This window comes from Hypanus sabinus, chromosome 20, assembly GCF_030144855.1.
Source record: "Hypanus sabinus isolate sHypSab1 chromosome 20, sHypSab1.hap1, whole genome shotgun sequence".
In the NCBI taxonomy this organism is placed as follows: Eukaryota; Metazoa; Chordata; class Chondrichthyes; order Myliobatiformes; family Dasyatidae; genus Hypanus; species Hypanus sabinus.
This window is the reverse complement of record NC_082725.1, coordinates 51796589-51820443: the sequence shown is the minus strand read 5'-3', so window position 1 is coordinate 51820443 and position 23855 is coordinate 51796589. Positions and strand designations below refer to the sequence as shown.

General features: G+C 40.9%; 1 protein-coding gene across 3 annotated transcripts in view; it reads left to right on the top strand.

The window, feature by feature from the left end:
- Positions 1-23855, top strand: part of cap2 (cyclase associated actin cytoskeleton regulatory protein 2) — a 200147-nt gene that overhangs the window by 29858 nt on the left and 146434 nt on the right. For all 3 annotated transcript variants that reach the window (XM_059945494.1, XM_059945493.1, XM_059945495.1), the window contains exon 2: positions 5516-5649. In XM_059945494.1, the coding sequence (XP_059801477.1) occupies positions 5526-5649 (124 nt within the window). In that variant the 5' untranslated portion in view covers positions 5516-5525. The remainder of the gene's footprint in view (positions 1-5515; positions 5650-23855) is intronic.

Below are 23855 nucleotides of genomic sequence, written 5' to 3'. Positions count from 1 at the left end.
CTGCTCTTTTGTTATTTCTCAAGATATTTTCCCATCTGTGTGTAAGGAACCAACATTCACTTCTAGTGTTAGTTTTCTGTTTATACTTATTGAAACTTTTGTAATCTATTTTATGCTTTGTGAATGATTATTCTTGTATTCTGTTTCCTGTACTTTCATTTAAGGAAAACCTCATCAATTTCTCGGTCCTTCCCCCCCGCCACCTCTCCAAATTCTGAAGTCTTCCCTTTTCTCAAGCTTAAATTTCTTTTGGTAATGTAGTTCAGTCAAATATTATCTTCTGTTGTCTTTTTTTTATCTTAAAGGGATGTTTGTTTGATGTAAGATAGAATGTATTCAAGATTTTTTCAATAAATTGTTTGCGAGTAAAGATTTGTTACTTTAATGTTATACTATCTGTGCTGCAGCAGTCCATTTTCTTTGCCCATATTGCAAATTCACTTCACATCAGTTTGTGGTTGATACCAAGATTGGAGTAGTTGTAGATTGTGTAGCAGACTGGCAAAGAATACAGTGCAATACGGATCAGTTACAGATACAGGCAGAGAAATGGCAGATGGAATTTAACCCAGATAAATGTGAGGGGTTGCACCTTGGTAGGGCAAATGCAATGTTCAGGGCAAGATCCTTAAGTGCTGCTGAGCAGAGAGATCTTGGAATCCAAATTCATAGCTCCTTGAAAGAGGCTACACTGGTTGATTTGGGTGGTTAAGAATGCCTGCTTTTATTAGTCAAGGCATTGGGTCAAAAGCCAAGAGATTGTGTTGTAACTTGGATAAGACCAAGGAGATGATTGTGGACTTCAGGAAGGTGCAGGCTGACCCCTCTTCATGGGACATCTCTGCTCTGTAGAGAGTTAGGAGCACCCAGTTCTGGGAATGAACAGAACAGATGATCTCACCTGGTCCTTTACCATCATCTCTTTGGTCAAGAAAGTACAGCAGCATCTCCACTTTCTGAGGAGATGGAGGCGAATGAGCCCCTCCTCCAGTTATTACATGTGCACCATCAAGAGTGTCCTGACCAGCTACATCACTATCTGATAGGGGAATTGCAAGGCATCTGACTCAAGTCCCTACAAAGGATTGCAAGGACAGCTGAGAGGATCCATTGGGTTCTGTCTTCCACATTTATCTTTCCATATTTATCAGGAGTGTTGGCCAGAAGGAACTACAGCCCACTAATCAGTGGATTCAGATGAATCAAGGATAGTGGGAGTAGACAAGAAGAACTACAGTCTAGAGATGTGTATTCAGATGAATCAAGGACAGTGGGAGTAGACAAGCCAATTGTCTTTGTTTTACCCCCATTTTGTGGACTCTGAACTGATTCTTGCTCTGGTGTTATCTAATCAGAGCATTGACTGTGAACACAAGGAGCTTCAGCTAATGACCTGCTACTCCTGAAACCACTCTTAGATGAGTAGTTATTTATTATGTAAAGTGGCAGATTTAACACAGCAGTGATTTGTAATCTCATCAGACTCAGTGTCTGGGTCACTAAATTTTGTCTGGGTCACTAAATTTTGACTGGATTGAACCAGTCAGAGTTGAAAGGAACAAAAGCACGAGGATGGGCAACAGAAGCCATGGAACAATGCTGGTTGTAGCCCTGGACTAGAGCCATTAAGAAGGTGACCCCGGTGGGTCAGGTGACTGAGACAATGGGATGGAAATCCATCAGCTCAACTCGTGAGGAACACTCTAAGAGTCAGGTGCTCCAAATACATAACAGTGACGACAGACTCCTCAGCAACCATCGTGGATAAGGAGGACGCTCGAGGAACACCTAGCCAGCATGAACTCCTTTCCTGACTAACTTTGCTCCTTATTGACTTCATGGAAGGTCAGGGGATTCTACTGGAGGTGCACACAAGTAGTTAGTAAAAGTAGTGCTTTTTAATAGAGACAATAAAGGTTGCTTGTCGGTAAATACAGATTCTCTCTGTGCCTCTCTGTTCATTGTTACTAAGGGGTAGATCCCTATAACAGGAGCACTGCATACACATGGCACTTAGCAATGTCAGTGATCCTTCCCATCTGTCCAATGACCATCAGGCAGGAGGTACTTTCGCAGGACAAAAACTATTAGGATTGGAATCACCTTCTTTGTCTGGGCCATAAGACTCCTTGCCTCCACAGATGAATCTTAACTTATGGGCTTATGTATGAACCATCAGTTGCCTTATACTGTGTACTTATTAATTTGTATCATATATGTACCTTATTTGTTTGTTATGCGTGTGAGTTATATATACTGTTGTGCACCTTGGTCCAGAGGAATGTTGTTTCATTTGGCAGTATGCATGTGTACAGTTGAATGACAAATTAATTGAACTTGAGTTTGAGGTGACTGAATTGATTTTAGATTTAGGTAATACGTTATCAATTTGGCTGCTGTGGTCTTGCGAGGTTGTACATAAAAGTTCCGTGCACATTTCTCAATGTTATTAGATTTCTAATGAATTTTGTTAGAGATGTGGATGTACAGAGACTGGTTGTAACTGGTGATCTATTCGACAGGCAGCAACCTCTGCCTGTAATCAGCCTCTAAAAGGACTCAATTTGAAGTAACAGACACAAAATGCTGGAGGAACTCAGCAGGCATATACGGAAATGAATAAACAGTCAACATTTCAGGCTGAGACCATTTCAACCCTAAGTGTCAACTTGAACACTTGACTTGAAATGCTGACTATCCATGTCCCTCCATACATGCTGCCTGATCTATTGAGTTCCTCCAGCTTCAGGTTTTGCTCTAAGAATTAGTTTTGATGGGGAAGCCATTGAATATTATGATTGGAGTCAGGAAAAGTATCAAAACTGTTCTGAGTGTTAATCTAGGTATTCAGATGATTTTCATAGGCATAGAATGCATCTCATTGATGGAAAAAGGTAGTATACTAATAGAACTCATCCATTAGCAGTTTCAAAATATCTGGAAGGTGATTTCTTTAAATAGTTTTTCAGAGACAGTTTAACTAATTTGGATGATTGCTTTTAGTCGGAGCCTTGATGCTCTTGAGTCTGGCCTTGCAAGCAGCACTGTGGCTACCGTGCTTACATGATGAATGCACTCCAAGCTGTTCAGATAGAGAGAGAAAATGTTATTTGAATGGTATTTGTGAATGTTGCTGGCTTTTGATTTGGGAAGAGTAAAGCTATCTAAATTCTTTAACATCTGGAGACAAATAACAGTTAATTTATTGGTCATATTTTAACTCTCCTCTTATGAGAATGAATGAAATGCATTAAACGAGTGACCAAGGTTTAAATGTTATTTAGCAAAGCTTAGTTTACCAATTTAAATAATAACCCTTTTGAATTTGAGTATCTTATGACAAAATAGAAAGAAAAATTCATTAATTCTTATATGACAGTATGCAACTAATTTGGTAGTTTATCTGGATAAACTACCAAATTGGTTGTACAGGTATATGATGGTAGACATCCTATTTGCTCTGTTGTCTCTCAGAATTAGTTGTGCAGATCTAAAGGTGGCTGGGGGTAGGCTGGGATTACCTGATTTATGAACAGGTTCCAGAGCTTGAACCTTCACTCCCCTCACCCCCATCAAAGATGGTCAGTTTGTATTTCTGTTGCGCTGGAGAATAGATATCAATATTGTTCTGAACGTCAACGTTCTTGGAGATGGTAAAAACCATTCATCCGTTTGAATATTTCTAAGCCAAGAAGTAATGGAGGAGGATGCTAATAGTTTGATCATTTAGAAAAGTTAACGACTTCAGGATCCAGGAGCCAAGACATTTTTGTCTTTGGACTCCAGGAAAAAGCCTTTTTTAATTAATGTTGTTTGCACCGTTAGGATGCTGCTTTCTCTGTAATAACATACTTGTTCTTTAATAACATGCAAGATCTTGGCAACTTGCCATTTTATTAATTTTGCTTCTAAAGCAAGTCTGTAGATGAGAGTAATGCTAGGAAGCTCTGTATTGGATGATACCTCAGCAATATTTTCAGATTCTTTTTTTTAATCCTCCTCAAAACTCAGTGATATACTAGAAAACAATATTGATTTTTTAAAAAATTCTTTCATCTTAACATAGCTTTTTTTGGTGACTGTTATAATAAATTTCTACCTGAGGCAATGATATTAAAGATTACTAATCTGCTCTTTATCTGATTATGAACAAATTCCAGTGCTTGAACCTGTAGCATTAGGTATCTATTAATAACTGAGCAATTGTATTCCTTCAAAAGGCAGTAATAATAAATGCAATTTATGATCTCCTGGTGTTCATGCTTTCATTTAACAAGAATGATGAAGTTTAGCACTACAATATGTTCAGTTTCAGTTTATTGTCATTTAGAAACCACAAATGCAATGCAGTTAAAAAATAAGACAACGTTCCCCCAGAATGATGTCACAAAAGCATATGACAAAACAGACTACACCAGAAAATCCACGTAACGTTTGGCAATCCCCAATCCAGAGTCTGGAGAGGCTGCTGCATATTAATATCGCGCCACTGTCTAGCATGTTCCCCGGAAAGGAGCTCCAAATCCACCAGACAAAAACAAGACCAAAAACTAAAACTACAAGACCTGCACAAAACCACATAATTACAACATATAGTTACAACAGTGCAAACAATAGCATAATTGATGATAAACAGACTATGGGCACAGTAAAAATAGTCCAAGATGTTAAAGGACTGCAAGTTCAAAATAAATCACCACAGTTTCCACAAGTCCCCAGGGTCCCGACAGACTCACCATCCCACGCCAACAGCAGAAGGGAGTACCCCCGCTATGGACTTCCAAGACGCCGCCCGACTCAGCCTCGCAGACGCAGCACACAATGGAAACTCCGTTGAAACCAGCCTCGCAGACGCAGCACACACCGAAAGTGACCTGAGTCCGTCGAACCTCCGAGCCGACAACCATCCCGTCCGCCACAGCTTCTCTGAGCACTATCCTCTGCCGAGCGTATTAAGACGCCCCCGCCAACGGCCATCGGCAACGAGACCCCGAGGACTGGGGGCCTGTTCTTCCCAGCAGAGTCTCAGACCTCACAGCAGCAGCAGCAATGAAGAAGGTCTTCCTGGAATTTCCTGATTTTCCTCTGTGCTCCCATGTCTGTTTTCAATCGATTATGATTACACACGGCACCCCACTTCACAAATAACAGATAATCAGTTCCAGAGGGGCTGCTGCAAGCTGCGTCGCGCCGCCATCTTGGATCTTGGAAGATGACAATATATATGTAATCAAATTCATGGAAATGTTTGTTCTGTAAGGAATGGAACCTGTTAAATAATGTAAAATATGGGCCCTTGCCGATATTTTCCCACTATTCTTAGTCCGTGATGCAAGGAGAGTTTCACAATTGGAGGCTATGTTTATTTTAATATCTTTGTTTGAGCATAGTTTCATATATTGGATAATTGTATTCCTTAAGAGTAAACTGTGTCCTTTTATTACATAAGCATATAACATATTCCTAATATTAATCACCTGGCATGCTCATTTCATATTTTGTATATTTCTTTCAGAATATCCATAATGGCTGAGTTAGAGGACTTGGTGGAACGATTGGAGAAATCTGTGGAAAGACTAGAGTTAGCATCCTTTAAAGTACCGGGTGTCCTGCCCTCTGGTTCGAATGCAGTGAATGGAGACAATGGAGGTACTTTGCAGGAAATCTTGCATTCATGCTTGTATAATTATTAATGACTAGAGAATGACTTAAACTAGTTGTCGAAATAACTGGGAAAAGGGGTGAGGTTTTTTTTAAAGGAGATTATTTTAAAGATCTGTATAGCACTACTGAAAAGATAGAAGCAGCAGATTCAGAACAAACATTCAACAGGATGGAGTACATTATGTAACAGTACAAGCCCTTAGGCCCAAGATGTTGTGCTTACTTTACAGTCTACACTAAGATCAATCTGACTCTTCCCTCCTACATAATCCTCCATTTTCCTATCATCCATGTGCCTGTCTAAGAATCATTTAAATGTCCCTAATGTATCCGTCTCCACCACCACTCCTGGCAGCACATTCAATGTGTCCACGACTCCTTCCTCCCCAGAAAAAAGTTGAAGAATGGAATTAGAAGGGGAGGCGTGAGAAGGCCTTGGTGAGTAGGATTAAGGGGAACACCAAGGGGCTCAACATGTATTTGAGGAACAAGAGGATGGCCAGGGATCAGGAGTAAGGAAAATCCTGGGAATTATATACTATTGATTCTTCCTTCATTGGTGGGTAAATTGATGGAGAAGATTCATAGAGTCAGGATTTAGAGTATTTGGAGAAGCAGAGTCTGATTAGGGATCGTCAGCATAGGTTTGAGGGGCAAGTGTGTCTCATGAGCTTGATTGAATTCTTCGATGATATGATGAAGCACTTTGAAGGTAGAGCAGTGGATGTGGTGTATATGGATTTTAGTAAGGTGCTAATAAGGTTCCCCATTGTAGGCTCATTCAGAAAGTCAGGAGAATTGGGATCCAAGGAAATGTGGCTGTATGGATACAGAATGGGTTTGCCCATGGACGTCAAAGGATGGATGGTAGTAGATGGAGAGTATTCTGCCCATAGTTCTGTGACCAGTGAGTGGTGTTCGCAAGGGTTTGTTCTGGTACTTCTGCTCTTTGTGATTTTTAAAGAATATGCATATAAATGACTTGAATGAGGAAATAGAAAGGTGAGTTAGTAAGTTTGCAGATGACACAAAGGTTGGTGGAGTTGTGGATAGTGTTGTAGGTTGCAGTGGGATATTGACAGGTTGCAAAGGTGGGCTGAGAAGTTGCAAATGGAGTTCAATGCAAAAAGTGTGAAGTGATGCGTTTTGGAAGGCAGAATATAAAGTTAATGGAAGGTTAATACCAGGATGCTCCCTGGAAGAGAGGGCACGTTTTATGAAGATAGGCTGAGCGAGTTAGGGCTTTTCTCTTGGAGTGAAGAAGGATGACTTGACAGAGGTGTACAATATGACGAGGCATAAATACAATGGATAGCCAGAGACTTTTTTCCCCCAGGGCAGAAATGTTTGATATAAGAGGGATTAATTTTAAGGTGATTTGGGAAGAAAAGTACAGGGAGGAGTTAGAGCTAAGTTCTTTACACAGAGGGGTGTGTGTGTGGAATGCCCTGCCAGGGGTCACGGTAGAGGCAGATATCTTAGGGGCATTTTGGAAGCTCTTAGATAGACACGTAAATAATAGGAAAATTAGAAGACACTAGACACTAGAATTCTACAGCACAGTACAGGCCAACCCATATATTCCTTTTTTTAAAAAGTACTAAACCCACACTACCCCGTAACCCTCTATTTTTTCTTTCATCCATGTGCCTGTCCAAGAGGCTCTTAAATACCCCTAATGTCTTAGCCTCCACCACCATCCCTGGCAAGTCATTTCCAGGCACCCACAACCCTCTGTAAAATAAACTTACCCTTGATGTCACCCCTAAACTTCCCTCCCTTAATTTTGTACATATGCCCTCTGGTGTTTGCTATTGTTGCCCTGGGAAACAGGAGCTGGCTATCCACCCTATCTATGCCTCTCATAATCTTGTAGACCTCTATTAAGTCCCCTCTCATCTTTCTACACTCCAAAGAGAAAAGTCCCAGCTCTGCTAACCTTGCCTCATAAGACTTGTTTTCCAATCCAGGCAACATCCTGGTAAATCTCCTCTGCACCCTCTCCATAGCTTCCACATCCTTCCTATAATGAGGTGACCAGTACTGAACACAATACTCTTAAGTGCGGTCTCACCAGAGATTTGTAGAGTTGCAACATGACCTCTCTTGAAAGAGACCTCTCTTGCTCTTGAAAGCAATCCACCTATTAATGAAGCCTCACAACCCATAGGCCTTCTTAACTATCCTATCAACCTGTGCAGCGACCTTGAGGGATATATGGATTTGAATCCCAAGGTCCCTCTGTTCATCCACCCTCTTAAGTAACCAACCATTAACCCTGTACTCAGCCTTCTGGTTTGTCCTTCCAAAATGCATCACCTCACACTTATCCGGATTGCACTCCATCTGCCACTTTTCTGCCCAACTCTGCATCCTGTCTATATCTTCTTGTAACCTTCGACAACCTACAGCTCCATTCACAGCTCCTCTGATCTTTGTATCATCTGCAAACTTACTCACCCATCCTTCCACCTCTTCATCCAGGTCATTTATAAAAATCACAAAGAGCAAGGGTCCCAGGACAAATCCTTGCGGCACTCCACTAGTCACCGACCTCCAGGCAGAATACTTTCCTTCCACGACTACCCTCTGGTTTCTTCCTGTAAGCCAATTTTTTATCCAAACAGCCAAGGTTCCATTGATCCCATGCCTTTTGATTTTCTGGATGAGTCTCTTGTGGGGAACCTTGTCAAATGCCTTGCTAAAATCCATGTAAACCACATCTCAGACCAGCATCTCTTCTTTTTGCGAAGGCTGAGTAAAGTCCATCTTCCACCCACCGTCTTCATCACGTTCGACAGGGGTTGTATTGAGAGCATCCTGAGCAGCTGCTTCACTGCCTGGTTCGGAAATTGCACCATCTTGGATCGCAAGACCCTGCAGCGGATAGTGAGGTCAGCTGAGAAGATCGTAAGGGTCTCTCTTCCAGCCATCACAGACATTTACACTACATGCTGCATCCACAAAGGAAACAGCACTATGAAGGACCCCATGCACACCTCATACAATCTCTTCTCCCTCCTGCCATCTGGGAAAAGGCTCTGAAGCATTCAGGCTCTCACGACCAGACTATGTAACAGTTTCTTCCCCCAACCTATTAGACTCCTCAATACCCAAAGCCTGGACTGACACCTTGCCCTACTGTCCTGTTTATTATTTATTGTAATGCCTGCACTGTTTTTGTGCACTTTATGCAGTCCTGTGTAGGTCTGTAGTCTAATGTAGCTTTCTCTGTGTTGTTTTTTTTATTACGTAGTTCAGTCTAGTTTTTTGTACTGTGTCATGTGACTCATGGTCCTGAAAAACGTTGTCTCATTTTTACTATGCACTGTACCAGCAGTTATGGTTGAAATGACAATAAAAGTGACTTGTCTTGACTTGATCTACCACCCTACCATCATCAATTTCTTTTGTTACCTCTTCAAAAAAACTCAATTAGGCTCATGAGGCACGACCTTCCCTTCACAGAGCCATGTTGACTATCCATGAGTAGACTGTACTTCTCCAAATGCTTGTAGATCCTATTCTTAACAATACTTTCCAATAGTTTGCAGATCACCGACGTAAGTCTCACTGGTCTATAGTTCCCAGCATTCTCCCTATTATCTTTTTAAACAAGGGAACTACATTTGCCATTCTCCAATCCTCCGGCACCTCCCCTGCAGCCAAAGAGCAAAAGATCATAACTACTGTTCCGGCAATCTCTTTTCTCACTTCCCACAGCTACCTGAGGTATATCACATCCGGCCCTGGGGATTTATCAATCTTGATGTTTTTAAGAAGATCCAACACTACTTCTTCCTTAATCTCCACATTGTCCAGCATAAACCTGTTCTATTTTGACCTCACCCTGATCAAGGTCCTTTTCACTTGTGAATACTGAAGCAAAGTATTCATTTAGGACCTCCCCAATGTCCTCCACCTCCAAGCACATGTTGCCTTCTTTATCCTTTAGCGGCCCCACCTTCATTCTTGTCATCCTTCTGTTCTTCATATACGCATAGAATGCCTTGGGGTTCTCCTTAATCCTACGTGCCAAGGTCATCTCATGCCCCCTTCGAGCTCTCCTAAGTCCTTTCTTAAGCTCCTTCCTGACTACCCTATATTTCTGGTTAGCCCCTCTTGCTTCCCGCTTCTTGTATCTAACATATGCTTCCTTCTTCCTCTTGACGAGTTACCTCACATGTTTCGTCAGCCACGGTTCCCTTTTCCTACCAGTTTTTCCTTGTCTCGGACAAACCTATCCTGAACCCAGCACAAGTGGTCCCTAAACTTCCTCCACATTATTTCTGTGCTTTCACCCTTGAACATCTGTTTCCAATTTATTCTTGCTAGATCCTGCCCCATCCCTTCATAGTTAACCCTTCCCCGGTTAAGCACTTTACCATTTTGTCTGTTTTTATCCCTTTCCATAGCTATGCTGAAGCTAAGGGAGTTGTGGTCATTCTCACCAAAATGTCTGCCACCTGACCAGGTTCATTACCCAGAACTAGATCCAGTATGGCCTCTCCTCTTGTTGGCCGGTTCAGGAATCCTTCCTGAACACACCTGACAAATTCAGCCCTACCTATCCGCCTTGCAGTCAGGAGGTGCCAGTTAATATGAGGGAAGTTGAAATCATCCATAACTACAACCCTGTATTTCCTGCACCATTCTAAAATCTGCCTGATTATCTGCTCCTCGGTGTCCCGAGGGCTATTTGGGGGCCTATAGACTACTCCCAGCACAGTGATTGATCCCTTCCTATTTCTGACTTCCATCCACACCGACTCAGTGGACACTCCCTCTGCAGCATCCTCCCTTTCTATAGCCGTGATACTACCCCTGACCAGTAATGCTACTCCCCCTCCCCCCCACCTCCCATCCTATTCCTTTTTTTTGTAATTTATTTTTTTATTGAAGTTCATCATCAAACAAACATTTCCATAAGATGTATTTCAGACATTGTACATATATATCATATAATCATATATATCACTAATCTCCACAAAGTATTTATCTGAGGTATACACTTAGAGAAAAGGGTGGAAAGAAAAAACAAGCAAAAGGAAAGAACTATGTACAAATAGGGAGTTTTTTTGTACAACAGATTCATTGATTTGTGAGAATAAAATCAGACCTATGAGGCATTATGTAGTTAAACCATTTTTCTCAGTATGAGTCAAATTGTTCCAGCTTATGATTAACAGATGCTGTTATATTCTCCATTTTGTAAATGTCCATTGTAATTTCCATCCATGTATTTAAAGCTCGGCTCTCCTGTGATAACCATTTCCTAGTAAGAGTCTTTTTACCAGCCACCAACAATATATTCATTAAATATTTATCTCTCTTCAACCATTCTTGAGGTATATATCCAAAATATATAGTCTTACTCTCTAAGGGTATTTCACATTTAAAGATGTCTTGTAGGGCATTGTGTATTCCCCTCCAATTGTTTTTGATAACAGGGCAGTCCCAAAAAATATGATAATGATTTACATTTTGATTTCCACAATTTCTCCAGCAAACAGGGAGGTTACTATCATAATGGGATTTCTGAGAGGGTGTAATAAAATGTCTTATCAAGTTTTTCCATCCAACCTCCCTCCATTTCTGTGAACTGTTTCACTTCCATTGATATCTCCATATTGTTGTCCATTCTTCCTCAGATATAATTATCCCTCCTTCCTTCTCCCATTTTGTTTTAATGTATGAAGTTGAAAGTGTTTTAAGATTTGTCAACCCCTTATACATGCTTGAAATGATTCTACTACCATTATCTGAATTATATGCTTTTCTAAAGAGCTCTATCAAGCATGTATTTGCCTTGGTTACATTTTTAAGCATCTTACTAACATTGTCGCATCTGTAAATACGGATAAAAATCTTGTTTTTCTAATCAGTGTTTCTCTTTAAGCATTTCAAAACTGAACAGTGTTGCAAAAAACTGTTATTCCTTTAGCTGCCCAGTCCTTAAATCTAGCATCCAATTTATTTGGTGTAAAATCCGAATCATATGCACACCATTTAAGAATTGCAATATCTCCCTCTAGATTATGTTCTTTTACAGTAGTTTTCCATATTTTAAGAGTCAATTTCACCCATGGGTTACCAATAGTATTTATGTACCTTTGCAGGTTGTTATCAGCCAAAATGGCTTGTATGGGGATGGGAAGTACCCACTCCTCAATGTTTTTCCATTGAGTGTCATATGATGGGTTGCACCAACATATCACAGCTCTCAACTGTGCTGCAAAATAATAATCTATAAGAGAAGGTATGCCCCATCCCCCCTTTTCCTTTGCTAATTGCAAAGTTTTGAGACGAACTCTAGGCCTTTTACCCTGCCAAATATATCTTGATAGCATCTTGTTTCATTCATTGAATTGATTTTGATTAATCTCTATTGGTAGGGTCTGAAAGAGATATAACAGTCTGGGCAGTACATTCATTTTAATAGACTCAATCCTTGAACTGAGACTGAGAAAAGGAATCAGGTTCCATCTTGCCACATCTTCCTTAATTTTTTTATATAAAGGCTGATAATTACATTCTGATAATTCTGCCAAATCTTTTAGTATAATGATGCCCAAATATTTGAAAGACTCTGTGTGCCATGCCCAGGGGTATCGAATTTCAATTTCTCTTGGTGGGCTATAGTAATGTGAAAGTAATTGGGTTTTATCTATGTTGATCTTGTATCCTGATAATTGACCATATTGTTCAAAGGATTGCATCAATTTAGACAAAGAGTATGTTGGTTGCCTTAGATAGATCAAGAAGTCATCCACATAACAAGCCAATTTATGCTCTGTCCCTTTAATAGTAATTCCCCTGATATCTTCATTTTGTCTGATGTATTGAGCTAATGGTTCCAGATATAACGCTAAGAGTAGTGGTGACCATGCACAATCCTGTCTCATTCCCCTTTTCTAGGGTAAGACAATTTGATAAATATCCATTGATTTTAATCCTAGCAGTAGGATTGTCATGTATAGTCTGTATAGTTTTAATAATTGTGTCTTGGAAACCAAATCTATGTAAAACTCTGTAAAGGAAATTCCAATTAACCGAATCAAATGCTTTTTCAGCGTCCAGGCTTATCACTATTGCTTCGATTTTATTTTTTGTATATGATCCATAATGTGGAGTGTCCTTCATATATTGTCTTGTGTCTGGCATTGTTGTATAATACCTGTCTGATCGTTACTTATCAATATGGGTCGAAACTCCTCTAATCGTTTGGCCATGATCAAGGTAAATAACCTATAATCTACATTAAGAGCGGATATTGGTCTAAATGACCCGCATTCCATTTTATCCTTGCCTTCTTTTGGTATAGCTGAGATTATCGCTTCCTTCCAACTGGGTGGCATTTGTGCCTTTTTTTAGAGCCCAGTTCAGTGTGTGGAGTAAAACAGGAATTAACTCATGTTTAAATTATTTGTACCACTCTGCCGTATACCCATCTGATCCTGGTGACTTGCTTAATTTAAGCCTATTAATTGCAGCTTTTAATTCGACTTCAGTTATATCAGCAGTCATCGTTCTATTTTGTTCTTCGCTTAAAGTGGGTAACTCTAGAGAATTCAAGAAGGTGTCAATTTGGGTTATGCTTCCCCCTGGAACTTTGGAATATAGAGTTTTGTAAAACACTTCAAAAGCTTCTTGAATTTCACTTAGCCTATTTTTTTTTTTATCATTTTCATTCTTGGGTCCCTAATTCTATGAATTGTATTTTCTGCTATTTTTTTTTCAGTTTCCATGCCAGTATTTTCATAGATTTCGATCCACTTTCATAATGTCTCTGTTTCAGAAACATTAAGTTTTTCCTGATTTCTTGCGTAGCCAAATTATTTATTTCATCCCTAATTCTTTTAATTTCCCCTAATGTATCCTGTGCAAAATTCAATTTGTGTTTTTTCTCTAGTTCCTTCAGCCTATTTTATAATTCCTCTAAGGTTTTATTCCTTATTTTTTCCTTATGTGAAGATATCGCTATGTTTCCCTCTTAAGACCACCTTCAGAGTATCCCATAACTTGGGAGGTGAAACCTCTTCATTATCATTAAATTCTAAGTAGAGACCAATTTCTTTTTTAATTTGTTCCTTAAAGAATGGATCATTGAGTAGACTTGAATTTAGTTTCCAAATAGTATTCTTTGGTTGTAGGTTAAAATCAATAGATAAATATATAGGTTCTTGGTCACTTACATCTATTGTCCCAATTCCACATTTGTTTATTTTGTCTTTGTCTTTTCCAAATGTTATGAAAGTGTATTCTTGTATATACAGAAAGGGGTGCAGAATAATGAGTGTAATCCCTTTGTCAGGGAACAGGTCCCTCCATATAACAATTTAACCAACATCCTCAAAAAGTGTATTAACTTTCTTGTGTAAAGATTTTGTTTCATAGGTTTTTCTATTGGAAGAGTCTAAGTTTGGTTGTAATTGTAAATTTAAGTCTCCCCCACATATCAGGAGACCTTCTATTTCCATTACCTGAATATCAGTTATTTTCTGAAAGAAACCAATATCACTTCCCAGGGGTGCGTATTTATTCAATAGAGTAACTGAATTGCTGTCTATATTCCCCCTTACCAGAATATATCTGTCCCCTTTATCTCCCATTTCGAATACTTTTTCAAAATTTACCTTACTTGAGATAAGAATAGCAACTCCTGTCCTATGTCCTGATTTATATGAGGAGAAAAACAGATCAGTGAAGCCCATTCTCTTTAGTTTTTTATGCTCATTATCACTTAAATGAGTTTCCTGTAAATGTACTACATGGGCTTGTTCTTTTTTCATTTGGGATAAAATTCTTTTACGTTTGATTGGATTTAATAGCCCAATGACATTAAAAGAAATGAATTTTACCTTGTCCTTCACCATCTGTATTTATCTGTCAGTGTATCATTGAAATTAGAATAAAACTTAATCGATCTACTCCCTGAACAAATAAGAACCAAGAAATGCAAATAATAACAAAAATGGCAACGAACGTGTGATTCCAAGGCTGAGGTCTCTAGTAGATGACCCTGCGTTGAACCAGAGGAAATGTCTAGCTGTGGGGGATAACCACTCCCACTTGTGAGTTGAGGGCCCCCATTGCAGTATTCCTAAAAGACAGTGAACAAATCCATTACACAGTAAAGGTTTCCCTGTGTACTCCTATATATACATATGCACGCGCACACATTACATACATACACATATATGCACACATATATTCTCATTTTGCTGGTGAAAAAGGAGTAAGTGAGCGAATAAAGAATAACTAACTAACTAATATAAAATCCACATTATAATCAGTGTTTTTTGAGACAGGTATATCACCATGTACTTTTGCTTCTGTTTAGCTTCTCGACATTTTTAAAGTTAGCCAAACCTTATGGCTCTTCTGAAGGGGTTGAGGACTGTCTTTGGGAAACTCCCGGTCTCTTCCTGATATATTTCTCTCGGCCTCCTCCCGTCTCCTGCCTTCCCGATTCTCGCAGTATTTCCCAAGCAGAGCGAGATAATTCCTGAGTCAGGCTTTCCTTCGTTTTGGGCAACCCTCTGGCCTTCATGTCTATAGTCGCCTCTTCCACTGTCTGGTACAACCACGTCCCATTGTCATAAAACACCCGAAGTTTAACAGGGTACAGAGTTTGAAATCTAATCTTATTTTGCTTTAGTACTCGCTTTACTTCAAAGTATTCTTTGCGTTTCTGGAGAACCGCGGGGGGGGGGGGGGTAATCTTGGTTGAAATATATTAATTTATCATCGAAAGACACTCTCTTCTTACCCCACGCCCTTCGTAGAATCTCCGACTTGATGCTGTACCGCAGGAATTTAATTATTATTGACCGTAGCTTTCTATCCTGGGTAGGTTTCAGAACAAATGCGCGGTGTGTTCTCTCGATTTCCAGCTCCATAGCCGGGAGAAGCTCCAGCGTGTCCCACAGTAACTTTCCGACAAACTCCGTCATGGACGAGCCCTCCGCTCCTTCGGGAACGTTGTAGATTCTGATATTTTTCCGCCGTGATCTTCCCTCCAGATCAAGCAGTTTACCTTCTTGGTGATGTATGATTTTTTTATTGTCTTGCTCAGTATCCGTTCCACATTTTGAACGTGATCTTCCACCTTCTCAATGCGAGTCTCTGCCGCTGCTATTTTTTGATTAACGCTGACGAGCTCTGACTTAATATCCCAGAGCTGCTGCTTTATATCTTTCTGGACCTCCATTATTTCTTTCAGGATTTCAAAGACATTCGCTGCTTCGATTGAACGAGGCCCGGCGACCGCCTCACTAGCACGCGGTCAGGTAGGAGAGCCACTCGCTGCACTGCTCTCGGACGCAGGCTCCGCAGTGTCGCTTTTTAAATTTCTGTTCTTTTTCCCCATTCTTGCCCCTCTTTTCAGTTCAAATATTTTTCAAAAAATATTATATTTGACGGGTTAATGGGGCTTAATATGCGTTTTTCCAGAGGAGCTAATGACTTCAGCTGCCATTCTCGACGATGACATCACCGGAAACCCCATCCTATTCCTTTTAAAACACCTAACCCCGGTACCTGCATCAGCCAATCCTGCCCTTCCTCCAGCCAAGTTTCAGTAACGACTGCAACATCGTAGTTCCACGTACTGATCCATGCTCTAAGTTCATCTCCTTTATTCCTAATACTCCTAGCGTTGAAATAGACACATTTCAACCCCTCCAACTGGCTACAATTATGTTTTGTCCCCAGCTTGTCCTTCCTCACCAACTCAGAACACATAGTATCATGTCCTTGTCCTTCTACCCTAATCTCTGCACTCACATTCTGATTCCCAGCCCCCTGCCAAACTAGTTTAAATCCTCCCCAACTGCTCTAGCAAACCTGCCTGCCAGGATATTGGTCCCTTTCCAGTTCAGGTGCAGCCCATCCTTTTTGTACAGGTCAGACCTACCCCAGAAGAGATCCCAATGATCCAGAAATCTGAATCCCTGCCCCTTGCACCAACTCTTCAGCCACGCATTCATCTGCCATAACTTCCTGTTCCTACCCTCTGTCTCGTGGCACAGGCAGCAATCCCGAGATTACCACCCTTGAGGTCCTGCTTTTTAAACTTCTTCCCTAACTCCCTATATTCCTTATTCAGGACCTCATCCCTACTCCTATCTGTGTCATTGGTCTCCACATGGACCACGCCATCCAGCTGCTGACTGTCTCTCCTGAGAACGTCGAGAACTTGATCTGAGATATCGCAGACCCTGGCATCAGGGAGACAACAGACCATCCGGGATTCTCAATTTCTCCCACAGAACCTCTTATCTGTCCCTCTAACTATCGAATCCCCTATCACTACTGCTCTCCTCTTTTCTCTCCTTTCTTTCTGAGCTGAGGGTCCAGTCTCGGTGCCAGAGACGCGACCACTGCAACTTGTCCCTGGTAGGTTGTCCCCACCAACAGTATCCAAAACATTACTTATTGTTGATGGGAATGGCCACAGGAGTGCTCTGCTTTTTCTGTCTATTCCCTTTCCCTCTCCTGACAGTCACCCAGTTACCTGTCTCCTGACTTTTAGGGGTGACTGTCTTCCTGAAACTCCGATCTATTACTGCCTCTGCCTCCCAAATGATCTGAAGTTCATCCAACTTCAACTCTAGTTCCTTAATTCAATTTGACAGGAGCCGCAGCTGGATGTACCTTTTGTAGGTGTAGTCATCAGAGACAATTGTGCTGACCCTGACTTCCCACATCCTACAATCGGAGCACTGGACTGCCCTCATTACCAACTCCTAAATTAACTAAATTAATTAAAGAAACTTACCCGGCCTTACCTCACTGGGAGCAAGCTCGTCCTCCGCCTCTTCTTGCCGAAGCCTCTCGAGCCAAAGACTCAAAGCTCCACTCACTCACTGGCCGCTCTCCAGGTTACGTAGAAGAGAAGGTTTAGATTTGTCTTGGAGTAGGTTAAAAGATTGGCACAACATTATGGGCTGAAGGGCCTCTATTTTGATGTTCTGTGTGTAATCGAAAAAACTTAACTCTGACGTTACCCCTGCATCTTCCTCCAGTCACTTTAAAATGATGCCTGGATGTATTAACCACTTTTACCCTGGGGAAAAGGTCTCTCTCTGTCCACTCGATCTATGCCTATTATCATGTTGTTCTCCTCTATTGTCACCCTTCGTCCTCCTCCTTTCCAAAGAGAAAAGCCATAGTTCATTCAACCTATCCTCATAAGACATGCTTTCCAGTCCGGGAGGCATCCTGCTTAATCTCCTCTGCACCCTCTATAGCTTCCACATTCTTCCTATAATGAGGTGACCAGGACTGAGCACTATATTCCAAGTGTGATCTGTCAGGGTTTTATAGAGTTGCAACATTACCTTGCAGCTTCTGAATTCAATCCCTCAATGAATGAAGGCGAACCCACCACATGGCTTCTTAACAATCCAACCTTCTATTTCCTCATCCAAGTCGTTTATAAAAATCAAAGAGCATGCATCCTAGAGCAGATCCCTGTTGAACACAACTGGTCACTGACCTTCAGGCAGGATATTCTCCATCTACTTCTTCCTTCTAAGGGCAAGCCAATTCCACTTTGGATCCTGGATCACTGAATCCCATACTTCCTGACTTGGTGAATGAGGAACCTTATCACCATATACATCACACCACTACTGTACCTTCATCAATGTACTTTGTCCAATCCTCAAACAATTCATTCAGGCTTGTGAGGCTTCATCTGCTCCTCATGAAGACATCTGACCATCTCTAACCAGACTATGCTTCTCCAAATGCTTGTAAATCTTGACTCAAAGAATCCTCTCCATCAGTTTTCTCACCACTAAAATAAGGCTTAGTGGCCTATAACCCCCTACTCCTTTTCTTGAACAAAGGAAAATATTTGTCATTTTCCAATCATCTAGTATTACTCCTGCAGCCAGTGATGATGCAAAGATAAATGCCAAAGATGCAGCAGTCTTTTGCCTTGCTTCCTGTAGTAATCTGGGGTATGTTCTGCCTGGCTTGGACTTGCCTATCCTACGCTCTTCAAAGGTTCTGTCATATTCTCTTTCTTACCATTCATATGCTCCAGCACGTTTGCCTGATCTATGCTGTCCCATATGTCAATGTCCCTCTCACTGATGAATACTGAAGCGTTCATTAAGGACCTACGGACCTCCTCCCACTCCAGGCATGTTTCCTCTTCTATCCCTGATCAGTCTTGCCCTCTCTAGTGAACTTCCTGTTCTTCACACTTGTAAAACACCTAGGAGTTTTCCTTCATCCTACTTGCCAAAGCCTTCTCATGTCCTCTTGTAGTTCCAAGTCTATCCTTAAGCTCCTTCCTGGCTAACTTGTAATTCTCTAAAGCCCTGTCTGATCCTTGCTTCCTACATCTTAAGTAAGTTTTCTTTCTCTTGACAAGATGTTCCACATCTCTTGTCAATCATGTTCCTTCACCTTGCCCTGCCTCAATGGGACAGACTTATCCAGAACCCTATGCAAATACTTCTGAACAACCATCACATCTCAGATGTGCATTTCCTGCGTACATCTGTTTCCAATTTAACCTCTCAAGTTCCTGCCTAATAGGATTATACTGTCACAAACAAGAGAAAATCTGCAGATGCTGGAAATCTGAGCCACACACACAAAACGCTGGAGGAACTCAGCAGGCTAGGCAGCATCTATGGGGGGGAAAAAAGTACAGTCTACATTTTGGGCCGAAATCCTTCGGCAGGACTGGATTATCTCCTCTGCTGTTATCCCTCTCCAAGGCTGTTGTAAAGGTGTGAGAGTTGTGATTAGTGTCTCCGAAATGCTTACTCACTGATAGATCAGATATTTGACCAGTTTCATTGCCTAGGCCTCCTGTCCCCATATTATATCAGGAATCCTTCCTGGACATGCCTAACAAATTCTGTCCCATCTGGAGTATTTGCACTAAGAAGGTGCCAATCAATACAGTACCAGGGAAGTTGAAGGCACCTGTGACAACAAAATTTCTCTCCAGATCTGTTTCTCAGTGTCTCTGTTGCTATTGAGGGGTCTATAGAATACTTCCAATAGAGAGAGTGTTCTCTTCCTGTTTCTGTCTTCCAATCACACATCTCAGTGTACAATCCTTCCATGATGCCTTTCCTTTCTATATCCATACAACTGATTGCAATTTTTCCCTGTCAACTGCCTATCCTTTCTAAGTTTCTCTACACACTGCATCTACCTCAACACCAACTGCTCCATCCTCTCACCTATCACTCTGAATCCTACGTCCCTGCTAAACTTGCTTGAACCCTCCCCAAACACTCTGACAAACCTGCCCGTATGGGTATTTGTCCCCCTCAAGTGTAACCTGTTGTTTTTGTACAAGTTAAATATTCTTCAGAAGAGATCCCAATGATCCACAAATCTGAAACCCTGCCCCTGTGGCAATTCCTCAGTTGCACGTTCATCCTTTTCTTGCCCTCACTGGAGTGTGGCAGAGGCAGCAATCCAGATATTACTCCCCTGAGGTCCTGCCTTTTGGCTTCCTGTGCATTCCATATATTCTCTCTTCAGTTCTTCATCCCCTTTCCTACCCTTGTCTTTGTTATCAACATGCACCACAACTTCTGGCTGCTCACCCTCCCCTTTTAGAATGCTGTTGTCCTGACCTGAGACATCCTTGGCCTGGCACTGGCAGGCAATGTACCATCTGGGAGTCTCTTTCACATCCACAGAATCTCCTGTCTAATCTCCTAACTATTGAATCACCATCGCTGTCCTCTTCTCCCACCTTCTCTTGAGCCACAGAGCTCAGCTCTGTCTCAGAGGCGTAATTAATGTGGCTTTCCCCTAGTAGGTTGTATCCTCTAACCCCTCCCCCCAAACAGTATCCAAAACCTTATTATTGAAGGGAATGGCCACAGGGATACCTGCCTTTCTCATTCCCTCTCCTGACATATACCCAACTTGCTTGCCTCCTGAAACTTAGGTGTGACTACCTCCCTGTGGCTCTTATCTATCAGCTGCTCAATCTCCTGACTGAGCTAAAGGTCATCCAGCTGCAGCTCCAGTTTCCTAATACAGGTGTAAGACACTACACTCAAATGCACTTCTCTCAAATATCGCTCTCAGGAAAACTGGAAGTCTCTCAGATCTCCTGCATCGGGCGTGAAGAACAGACCATTGATCCTGGATCCATTCTCACTACTTTTAACCAGGCACTAATAGACAAAGAAAGAAACTTGCCTTAGCCTCGGCTACTTCTCACCGAAGCCTCTCAAGCCAAAGCCACTCTACACTGAAGAGCCTGCAAATGCAGCTGCACTTCGAGTGGCCAAAATAGTATGTCCAAACTCTCAAACCCTAACCCGTACATCTTTGGATGTGGGAGGAAACTGGAGCATCTGGAAGAAACCCACGCTGTCGCCATGAGAATATACAAGGTTCTTACTGACAACAGCAGTGTTTAAACCTCGATCTTGCAACTTGCTCTGTAAAGTGCTCTGCTACCATGCCAATGATATTAGTTGTATATTGGATAAAGAAAGCTACAGGGCTATGGGCAAACAATGGGATTAATTGGATAGATTTCTAAAGCTGATTCAGACATGATAAACATTTAATTAGCAGCTTGGAAGTATGAATAACAAAACAGCATTCTGCTTGTGTTCATTCATTCATTGTGTTCATTGTGACGGAATGGTAGAACCTTGAGGCATGCTTAGTACCATTTAAGGTTGAGTATATTAATGCCACCAGGAATATAGTACAGAATGTTATGCTTGCAGTAACATTGCAAGGCATTATCTAACCACTAATCTCAAAACTCTTCCTCTATTGCTATTGAAGTCCCAGTCCCTTCAATCATTATTCTGCATGGTGTACACTTAACATGCTGTATCTTTTGTGATCATGCTAATACTGTATCCACACAAATGCCAACCACTTCTGATGCAAAGTGCAACGCTTCTGTTCTGCACCAGATCTTGGGGACAGTTACTCATTAATAGCATCATGAGATCAAATCTCTTATCTTGCTAATCCTCTAGTACAGAGAATTCTGCTTAACTAGGCCATCGGTTAATCAGGACAGCATTTATTTGGGACAACTTTTAAAGAATAAAAACGGATCAAGGAAATAACTGGGATTCCCTTCGTTTATTTGGGACACTATGCCACTTAATTGTGACAGAAGATTTTTGCTGAACAGCTAACTAGCATTCAATGTGTGCACTGTGTGGTCATTGGCCATTACTCTCTGCTTGGTGCAAACAGTTTTAAAGTAGCATCAGTTGTATGTGCTTATGTTCAAAAAGCGGTGATTTTTGTCACTGATAGTTGATGAGAAATGAGCCCGAAGGAAATACAGAGCTTTTCTGCTCGCTGTGGTTTCAAGCATTCAGGTTTGAAGATTCTAGAAATGGCCAGGAGTGAAAATAAAGCAAATTCACTGCCTCAAGTTGTGAACTACAAAGGATTTGAAGGTATTCAAATTTATCTTGAACGTTACAATGAAAATGAAGATTTCAAGGATGCATTCACTGAAAGCATTGTACGAAGGCAGTCCATTGCCTACGCTGATTTTGTTCATTTACAGTCAATTAAAAAATACAGCAGCACAGTGGATGAATTCTGTTGATAACTGTTAGGAACTAATAAACAGTCTTACAGTACTGTAGTGGTATTCTTAATTTTCTGTATTTCATTTAAATACATAATTTGTTATTCAGTTAAACAGCTTGTCTGTTTTTTAAATACCTTTTTTAAACTATTTCCATGAAACATGGTTAATTGAGGCAGTAGTTTCATTGGACCAGAATATATTGGTCCTGATGTGTCCGGATTAACTGGAATCCCTGTACTGTGCAGAGTTACGGACACGCCCTTACTACAGGAAGGATGTGACAGCATGAGAGAGTGTATAGAGATCATTCTGAGGATGTTGCTAAGACTGGATGCAAGTTAAAGAGGATATTAATTTGGCTGTACTGTAAATGGGATTCTGTGAAACAGCTCCTACAACAAATTGCACATCCACTTTATTCCTAACATTTGAGTAACGGAAGTACTGCATGTTCCAAGAAATTGTCTAATGGCCCTTTGACATATTTTTGTTTTCTACACATCTGTTGTTAAATGTGTATAAAAAAAAATCATAGCAAATAAATTCGGTAAGTGAATAAATGTTGAGTCCTTGTTAAAGTCGTCTTGTACTAATACATAGCAGATCAACAGATAAAGCAAAAGCCCTGTTAAATGAGGATATGTGTGCAATATTTTGTCATCACAGTGCATCAATAAGTTTTCTGGAATTCTGTTTTTTTTTAAATGAGGAAATAAATTGGATTTTTTTCCCCCTAGAAAATAAGCTAAAAGTTTTGCTGCCTTAGGGGCTGTTGTAATGGGCTTGACATTGCTTTAGACGTGGACTTAATTTGATTGTTAACTTTCGTCGAAAGGAAGTGCAGTATTTATTGAACAGAGAGAAGCCATGGGGTATTTCGCTTGTGTGTAAGTTAAGAGAACAGATTGGATAGGTTGGGGATGTTCTTTGAAACAAGAGTGCTGTAGTTTTAAGTTGGGAATTCAAGCCCTGCTGTGGAAACCTGACCACATGTTTTGGGCTGATGTTTCAGGGAGGGAGTGCTGTTCCATTGCAATCCCTTTCAGGCTTTATTCAATGTAGAGCAGATGCTATTTTTCCCCAGCAATTTTGCTGCTGCTTGTGCTTCAACTGTCGTTATTAAAATTTTCTGATGGTACCACAAATGCTAATAAGTTGCTTCATTTCCCCATTTACAATTGTAGTCATCCTGCAAAAATGCATAGGCAGTTGGAGATATTGTGAGATTGAGCAAGTCAACAAAAAAGTTTATTCCTTTTTTTAAAATCACAACTTCAAGGGAAAATAGTAGCAGCCCATTTAGGGTTAATGCAGCCTGGAGTGAATCAAGTCTTGAGGCCCTTCCAGTGGGGTATTCAATAATGAAAGAGACTGGAGAGAATAGCATGAGGCTTTGAAATGATGAGCTGAGATCTCTTTAACCCAAGTGGGTATAAGAAACAACTTTTGGTTCTAATATATGGCTGTGGTTTTAACAATTGAGATTTGAAACAAGTCCAATATTTGATCCAAGTTTTAGTGAAGAGTTAGGAAGTATTATGGCCCATTCCTTTGTAGGGATTTTCAATTGTAGTTGAGTGACAGCTTTGAAATTCAATTCAATGAAAATCTTTCTGAT